This window comes from Microtus pennsylvanicus, chromosome 1 (assembly GCF_037038515.1).
Source record: "Microtus pennsylvanicus isolate mMicPen1 chromosome 1, mMicPen1.hap1, whole genome shotgun sequence".
Taxonomy (NCBI): domain Eukaryota; kingdom Metazoa; phylum Chordata; class Mammalia; order Rodentia; family Cricetidae; genus Microtus; species Microtus pennsylvanicus.
This window is the reverse complement of record NC_134579.1, coordinates 83960364-83970255: the sequence shown is the minus strand read 5'-3', so window position 1 is coordinate 83970255 and position 9892 is coordinate 83960364. Positions and strand designations below refer to the sequence as shown.

The following is a 9892-nucleotide window of genomic DNA, read 5'->3' as shown; positions in this document are numbered from 1 at the left end:
ACCACTCAAGGTAAGTCATGGCAACCACTTGCATTAGAAGATATTTTCAACAGGACTTATAACCTGGCTCAAGTACTCTAGATTTTGTGGTCATTTTCATGGGTCCCAGACTCATTTCTTACCAATGTAATAATATTTGGAGTGTTCCATAATTCCATCTTTGAGTGCCTTTTTAGTGATCACATTTTTTCCAACTCTAAATTTTTCTAAATGTTGCAAAGGAAGTGGGAAAAATTAAGGGCAACATTGAATGATTGGGACCTACTGAAACTGAGAAGCTTCTGTAAAGCAAAGGACACTGTCACTAAGACAAAAAGGCAACCCACTGACTGGGAGAAGATCTTCACCAACCATGCAACAAACAAAGGTCTGATCTCCAAAATATATAAAGAACTCAAGAAACTAGACTTTAAAATGCTAATTAACCCAATTAAAAAATGGGGCACTGATCTGAACAGAGAATTCTCAACAGAAGAACTTCAAATGGCCAAAAGACACTTAAGGTCATGCTCTACATCCTTAGCGATCAGGGAAATGCAAATCAAAAGAACATTGAGATATCATCTTACACCTGTCAGAATGGCTAAAATCAAAAACACCAATGATAACCTCTGCTGGAGAGGCTGTGGAGGACAGGGTACCCTCATCCATTGCTGGTGGAAATGCAAACTTGTGCAACCACTTTGGAAATCAGTGTGGCAATTTCTCAGGAAATTCTGGATCAACCTACCCGTGGAGCCAGCAATGCCACTCTTGGGAATATACCCAAGAGATGCCAGATCATATGACAAGGGCATTTGTTCAACTATGTTCATAGCAGCATTATTTGTAATAGCCAGAACCTGGAAACAACCTAGATGTCCTTCAATGGAAGAATGGATGAAGAAAGTGTGCAATATATACACAATAGTGTACTACTCATCGGTAAAAAACAATGACTTCTTGAATTTTGCATGCAAATCAATGGAAATAGAAAACACTATTCTGAGTTAGGTAACCCAAACCCAAAAAGATGAACATGGGATGTACTCACTGATAATTGGTTTCTAGTCATAAATAAAGGTGACAGAATCTATACTTTGATATCCTAAATAAGCTAAATAAGAAGGTGAACCCAAAGAAAAACATATAGCTATCCTCCTGGTTATGGGAAGAAGACAAGATTGCCGGGCAAAAATTGGGATCTTGGGGGTGAGGTGGGAGGGGGTGAGGGGAGATGGGGAGAGAAAAGTGAGAAGGGGAGGATGGGGGGAACTTGGGGAAACGGGATGATTGGGAAAAAGGAAGGTGGGATAAGGGAGCAGGGAAGCACATATCTTAATTAAGGGAGCCATCTTAGGGTTGGCAAGAGACTTGGACCTAGAGGGGCTCCCAGGTGCCCAGGGCGATGTCCCCAGTTAGTTCCCTAGGCAGCTGACGATAGGGAACCTGAAATGATCCTATCCTATAGCCATACTGATGAATATCTTGCATATAACCATAGAACCTTCATCTGGCGATGGATGGAGATAGAGACAGAGACCCACACTGGAGCACCGGACTGAGCGCCCAGTGTCCCAATGAGGAGCAGAAGGAGGGAGAACATGAGCAAAGAAATCAGGGCCACAAAAGGTGCACCCACCCACGGAGACAGTGGGGCTGATCTATTGGGAGCTCATCAAGGCCAGCTGGACTGTGACTGAAAAAGCATGGGAGCAAACCGGACTTTCTGAATATGGCAGACATTGAGGAATGCTGAGAAGTCAAGGACAATGGCACTGGGGTTTGATCCTACATCATGTTCTGGCTTTGTGGGAGCCTAGCCAGTTTGGATGTTCACCTTCCTAGACCAGGATAGAGGGTGGAGGACTTTGGACTTTCCATAGGGCAGGGAACCCTGACTGCTTTTCAGACTGGAGAGGAAGAAGGAGAGGAGTGAGGGGAGGGAGAGAGGAGTGGGAGGAGGGAGAGGGAAATGGGAGGGTGGGAGGAAGCAGGAATTTTTTTTTCAATAAAAAATAATAATAAATGAGTCATTTTATTGCAAAAAAAATATGCTATGGTCATTATAAACTAAGACATCCCAGCTACTGTGGATGCTATAATGATAGATATGACTGAAAATTTACCATACACATACAAGCTGAATCATTAAATAGACAACTCTCCAAAATACAAATAGCACACGTCTTCTCTCATAAATGGAATCTAGAAAAAATATAAAAGGAGGATGAAAAAATTTGCAGAACTGTGAGGGCAAATGTTTTAGACGGAGGAAGTATAACAAGGACACAAGGGGCTGTATACAAACACATTACTTATTTTATATAATTAAAATGTACAGAAAAATAAGATTAATTTTGTACTTATGATATCCTACCTCCAACCCTACTATATACCACAATCTCTGTTCTCTTTCAAGTTTATGTCTTTTATTCATGCATTGCTATTTTTATACATAAATTTGTATATACATATGTTCCTAAATACAAGGAGATGAATCCATACGATGTTACAATTCTATATGATTTCAGGCATGTCCATTGGTTACTGGACAATCAGTTTATTTGTTTCTCTCTGGTGAAGGCCACCCCTCCTACTCCATGCTTTCCTAAATTACTGGAGTTCTTTGTTTGATGTTTTTGCCTTGTAATTTTTCCTTGTCCAGTTTTCCATGCCCATTGATATCTTCCATCTACCTTACACTGATTTGAACCACAATTATACAAAGTTTAAAGTAATCTATGTAGGGTGTCATTCTCTGTCCTACCAGCTCATCCATGGAAGTGTTCACACTTATGAGACTCTACTATTAGAGAATAGACTATCAGAAAAAAATGCAATAAAAATGAAACAAAATGTAATGGTTTTGTTGCAAAGTCAGAAATTAAAATACTTGAATTTTAAAACAAGCTAATATTTATTTAAGAATCACAAAAAATCACAAAAAATAATGTTTATAAAGAGTATAACCTCATACCATAACCAACCATATTCCAAGAAATTAAATGTGCATCAAAATCTGAACTAGTTTGAGATTGGCTGTTTTTATCATACATTATCTTAACATACAGTGAAGAAATGTTATTGCTCAATTTACTCCTACTAGAAATGTTTACCTATTTATAGTAATTATTCTTGAATAGCATGTTTACAATAATACATAAATTCTGTTTACAACAAATGTTTGATGACAATAAAGTTCAAATCTGGATACAATGTTTCTAAATTTCTAAGAACTGCATAGCTGTCTACATATTGACTAAGATTTGAAAATTAATTGAAGGATGTGAGTCTGTGAAATAAATTGGCTAATGCATGAAGATCTGTACAATGAATTAATGTGAGGTACACTAAGAAATTTCATGAAATGTACCCATTAAATGCATTTTGTGATGCTTTCTACGACTTGAATTGGTGTGAAAGGACTTGTCACTCACATTCTTTACATTTAAGGCTTGTCACCAGTATGGAGTCTGTGATGAGTGTGAAGAGTTGCTCTATGGGTAAAGGACTTGCCACATTCTAGACATCTGTAAGGTTTCTCACCAGTATGGAGTCTGTGATGAGTGTGAAGAGTTGTTCTATGGGTAAAGGACTTGCCACATTCTTGACATCTGTAAGGTTTCTCACCAGTATGGAGTCTGTGATGATTGTGAAGATTTGAGACCTGGGTGAAGGACTTGCCACATTCTTGACATCTGTAAGGTTTCTCACCAGTATGGAGTCTGTGATGAGTGTGAAGAGTTGCTCTATGGGTAAAGGACTTGCCACATTCTTGACATCTGTAAGGTTTCTCACCAGTATGGAGTCTGTGATGATTGTGAAGAGTTGAGACCTGGGTAAAGGATTTGCCACATTCTTGACATCTGTAAGGTTTCTCACCAGTATGAATTCTTTGATGGTTATGAAGATTTGAGGCTCTGGCAAAGGACTTGCCACATTCTTGACATCTGTAAGGTTTCTCACCAGTATGGATTCTATGATGAGATAGAAGCGTTGAGACCCACGTAAAGGATTTGCCACATTCTTGACATCTGTAAGGTTTCTCACCAGTATGAATTCTTTGGTGAGATAGAAGAGTTGAGGCACAGGTAAAGGACTTGCCACATTCTTGACATCTATAAGGTTTCTCACCAGTATGGATTCTGTGATGTCTGTGAAGAGCTGAGGCCTGGGTAAAGGACTTGCCACATTCTTGACACCTGTAAGGTTTCTCACCACTATGAATTCTTTGATGAGATAGAAGAGTTGAGGCACAGGTAAAGGACTTGCCACATTCTTGACATCTATAAGGTTTCTCACCAGTATGGATTCTGTGATGTCTCTGAAAAGCTGAGGCCCAGGTAAAGGACTTGCCACATTCTTGACATCTATAAGGTTTCTCACCAGTATGGATTCTCTGGTCAGATTGAAATTTTGCGTGACGGATAAATGAATTGCGACAATCTTTACATTTGCCAGTCTTCTCTTTGGAATTAATTCTCTTATGCATAGTGGGGCATGCATATCTATTGAAGCAGTTTCCACATTCTATATAATTGTTTTGTGTCTCTTCATTTTGATTGTTTATATAATGCCTCCCTTGTTTCTGGTCATGCTGAAACAAAAAGAAGTTGTGTTACAATGAAAATCATCCTTACAATTATCATGTATGTATTGGCTCTTAGGAAAAACAGACTTCTTCTATGATCTTATATAATGAGAATAGACATACTGTGATTTGATTTTTGGGAATTTGTCCCTTTAAGAAGAGAATTCTGGAAACTATTCTTCTAAGAGTTCCTAAAAAAAGGCTTTAATAACATCATTGAATGTGTAACGTTTCTCATGACAGAAAATTCTCTGATATATTTTCATTCTCATTTGATTGAGAAAAACTTCTCACATTTATCTCACAAATAGCTTGTAACAAAATGTAAATTTGGTGAGAAAACTCTAATGAATGTTTAATAGAATATGTGTTATTCAGTTTTTAGGTTTATAAATATTCTTTGTAGAAAAAAATGCTTTAAAATTTATTTGTATTTTTTTACTGAGGAAACTGCTTCTGAAATTGTAAGTGATCTAATGTGAAATATTTTCATATAAGGTAGAAATTATTGACCTTTATTTCTAGTACAACCCAGGATGGCTGATGAATAGAGATTATTTCAATCATGACATAATCTATTCTCTATTCTTTCTTCACCAAATATTGAAATCACCCCTAAATGAAAGGTTTTTAAGTCACTACTTACAGCTATTCCTGATACCAACTTCTGGATACACTCTTGTCTATTCTCTTGTGAAAATAAGACTTGTGTTTGAAGAGAATATAAAACTGGAGAAAGACAAATATATAATTCCCTGAATTAGCATAGTTAGGTGAAACCTTTTCAAAAATATAAGGGACACAATTTTCTATATAAGTAGACATATATGCAAGATGGCATAGTATATAAAATAAACTTCAAATCATTTATTCTAATGAAACAATCTTCTTAATGTAAACGGATAGAATATCCTTTATAATTATATTAAATACATTATAAAAATGAAAGGATTGAGGTTATGTTATCTTAGAGGTTCCAATCACAATTTTAGAATAATAAATGTGATTATGGTCGTTTGAGTGAAATGACCCCATATAATCAGATATCTGAATACATAGTCTAATGTTGGTGGATATTTTTGGGTAGGATAAAGAGGTATCAACTTACTGGATCACCTATGCCCTAGGACACTGGCTTTAAGAATTTTAAAGCCTTCTAATAACAACAGTGAGCTATCTACTTCCTGTTGTGATTCTAGATGGGACCTCTCACTGCTGCTCTAGCCCCTTGCCAACTGCTACCTCTGATTCATTGTCATGGATCTTTCTTCTATATATTGCCTATATCTTGGAATTTTATCACAGCAATAGATAATAAGTAACTAATACAAAGACTATACCCAATTGCAAAAAATTACACTCATAAAATTCCATTATCTTAATGGATTTAACACATCTGTATAATCTCTTGAAATGAAAAAATTGAGTAATAATAAGAAATTAGACAGAATATTAATTAATAAGGAAAGAACAAATGATGAACTGGAAACAGTTACTACTAGCTGGTCTACAGAGAATCATGTATACCCCAAGGAAGAGATCCATAAAATATCAGACATCAAGGAAATTCACTAGGACTGATCTTTTTCATTTGAGATATATTTTCTCTTTTTCTTATATAGAAAATAGTTGCTTTCATAAAATATATTCTATAACTTTTCATCCCTCAAATGCCCTGAGATCATCCCCATCTTTATTTATGTCTGAATTTACCCCATTTCAGTCACTTCTTCGAAAAAAAAACAGACATCTAAAAACTAACAATAAAATAATATAATAAGAATCAAAGAAGTCAGATAGGATCAGCGAAGAATGGGAAATAAAGAAAAAGCACAGTATTTATAGAGAGAAAGACACACATTTGTACCCAGAAAATTGCATAAAACAAAGCTAAAGAAAACTCTAGAAGGTGTAATGTACATAAAGATTCTATATGGTCAAAAATAAAAATAAATAAATTCCCGAACTATACATTATGGGGGGAAAAGAATGTACAAAATTTCCATTGAGTTGTGTTGGTGATATCCTTCAAGTGCTGGTTATGGGGAATTTCTGTAAGTGTTACTTTTATCCCCACTGAGAATCACTTGGAGAAAATTTATTTGTTCTTTGAGGACTCATGGTCTTTTCGAAACAGCTGAGGTAAGATTAGGATTAAATGCTCTCATTTTTCAAGTGCATTTTTCTAGATTCTTTTACAAAATGAATGTACTAGATGAGGACATAAGTTAATATCTAAAATTTTATTTTTTTGATCAATATATCTGTTTTTTAGCCATACCATTATTATACAAAACCTATTATAAAAAATATAGTATAATTTAAAATTCTGAATGGTATATTGTTTATAGTTTTATTTTTCATGGTTGTTTAAGCTATTGTGTGGTTTCTGTTTGTTTGTATATATATATATATATATATATGGCTGAAAACTGTATTTTTGGAATCTGAGAAGAGTTGTGTTAGAATTTTGATAGGGTTTTTCACTGAATCAGTATATTACTATATCTATTGACCAATCCTTGAGCATGTGTATTTTTCTATCTTCCAATATCTTTTTCAATTCATTTCTTCAATGTCTTAAAGTTTTTATAAAGGTCTTTAACTGTTTTAATTCAAATTACACAAAACTATTTTTTGAGGTTATTGTGAAAGGCCTCATTTCCCTGAATTCTATTTAAGTCTATTCTCATTTGTATGTAGGAAGGCTACTGCTTTTTGTTAGTCAATTTTGCCTTCCTATCCTTGGTGAAAGTGTTTCTCAGTTGGACAAGTTTCTTCATAAAGTTCTTAGAGTCTTTTATACATAAAATCATAGCATCTGCATATAACATTCTTCTGATTTGTTCCTTTGCTATTAATCACTTCTAGATCTTCTTTATGTGTGTCTTGTTCAAGCTAAGATTTCATGTACTGTATTGAATACATATAGAGAGATTGAGTACACTTGCATTGTTCCCTTTTTTAATGGAGAGGCTTTGAATTCTCACCATTTAGTTTGATGTGGGCTCTGTAATTTCTGCAAATTGAATCTTTTAAGTAGAGGTATATTTCTTGTACCCCTAATATCTCCAAGACTTCTGTCAAGAAGGGGTGTTAATAATGTCAAAGGCTTTTCTGCATCTTATAAGATGAACTTCTGGAATTAGACTTTAAGTTTGTACAAGTGGTAGATTATATTTATTGATTTTGAATTTTTCATCTATCCCTACATGTCTTGACATAAAGCCTATGGTAGATTATCTTTTTGATATGTGCTTGGATATAGGATGCAAATATTTTATTGAGGACTTTTTTATATATGTTCATAATGAAATTGGCATGTATTTCACTTACATTTTGAGAGTATATGTGGTTTAGTTATCAAGGTAACTGTCCTCATGAAAAGAATTTCACAGTGTTCTGAAGTTTTTATTTTGTAGAATAATTTGAAGAGTATTCATGCTAATTCAAGAAGCATTATTAAAAGATAGAAGGTACCACCTACTAACATTATTATACATGGTATCTAAATTTCTTTTAATGTCCTGTTGTTTTACCCACTGATTTGCATCTCTAAGCCTTCATTCCCAAACATCTAGCAGAATTTGATAACTAAAGATGACTCACAGTTGGACATGGTATAAACAACAAGGAAAAATTTAATTTTAATGAGTATGTTTATAGCACACTTATTCCATTGACTGCTGAGAGCTCATTCAGCACAGAGTGATAATACATAACAAGGCGGGAAGTCATGAATGACTATAAGAAAATTGTGCTTTCTGTACACAACATGACAGTTGCTCATATAAATTCAAGTAATTAGGATAGAATGTATCAGACTTGAGCAATCCTAAGCCAGATTAAAATCCTTGGGAGACAGTAGGAAGGGGAGTGGAGATCCATGCCTTGCTGAGTAACTACTATTATCTTAAAGATACTTGGAGAAAGGAAATAATGTTGATTTTAAGAATGTTCAAGTCCTTATTGTTCAACCCCATTGTAGACCACGTAGTCTCAACACCCAGAATTTTATCAGAGTTTCAGATTGAACTCTGTGAATGTAAAAAAAGTAGCAGGAAAAAACAAGCCAAAGATATCTGGAGGAAGTGGAACATGGTACGAATGAAAAGTTGAATTTGGTCTAATGACACTGCAAGGTATTCTTAAATGACTAATAAAAGTATTAAAAGTATAATATTGTGAATATACAAATTCGTTTCTCCAAACAATTTCCAATACAGATATAAAACACAAAGGAAAACAAGTGCATATACAACATTTATGTGAAAATTAACATATGAATTTTGATATTCAGAGGTTAGTAGGTGACATTAAATTAGATCAATAACATGTATGACCCTAAAGAAGTCTTAATTTCTAAAGAATATTTTACAGAAATAGAAAAAGTTACATTTAAGTTTTATAGTATCTGACACAAAGAATGAAATCTACAATCTTCCAAAATGAATACAACTATAATACTTATATTTTCTGATTTTATGTGAGACTACACACCAGTGAAAACCGTGTAATTCTTTCATGAGAGCAGACAAACAGACATGAACAGGTACAGAGCAATACTCCTTCAAACATTGTGAAACTTTTTAATGCTAATTTTTATTTCAATATTGTTCATCTCAAGGCCTGGTGGATTTCAAGATAGGGCAACAAATCATTTTACTTCAGCTTTATACCATAATTTAATTTACTTATTCAAAATGAATTTTAGGTCATTTTATGTGACTGAGACTTATAAAGTAATTTGGGATAATCATTCAATGTGAATTTTTACATAATTTTAGGTAGAAATATTTGTGCATCTGTTACAGGGAGAAGGAGCCTTTTGTTCCAGCTGCCTGGATAGTTTACTCCCGAAATAATCACATAGAAACTAAATTAATTAAAACACTGCTTGGCCATTAGCTCTAGCCTCCTATTGGCTAACTCTCACATTTTGATTTAACCCATTTTTATTCATCTGTGTTCACCACGAGGTCGTGGTTTACCAGGAAAGATTTAGCATGTCTGACCTGGTGTCTCCATGGTGACTCTCTCACTCTGACTCTGCTTTTCTCCTCCCAGAATTCAGTTCTGTCTTTTTGCATACTTAACTTCTGCCATATCAGCCCAAGCAGTTTCTTTATTGATTAACCAATGAAAATAATGCATAAACAAAAGGACTTTCTACACCATGCATCCCACTTCAGGGCAGAATTTTTCTATGCCCTAGGTATCCCACGTTTGCCAATGCTTCATTCTGGCTTACCTTGTTCACTGCCTTCTGTCTCTCCTACGTTCACATTCCGGGGCTCTTTGCTTTGTTCAAGGAAACTG

General features: G+C 34.8%; 1 protein-coding gene across 1 annotated transcript; it reads right to left on the bottom strand.

Annotated features, from left to right (window-relative positions):
- Nucleotides 1–3138: 3138 nt before the first annotated feature.
- Nucleotides 3139–4575, bottom strand: LOC142849312 (uncharacterized). Its single transcript, XM_075971247.1, is given in 3 exon segments — nt 3139–3416; nt 3418–3433; nt 3435–4575. Coding segments are annotated over 3 exon segments (1140 nt in total). The 5' UTR covers nt 4475–4575; the 3' UTR covers nt 3139–3332.
- Nucleotides 4576–9892: the final 5317 nt, after the last annotated feature.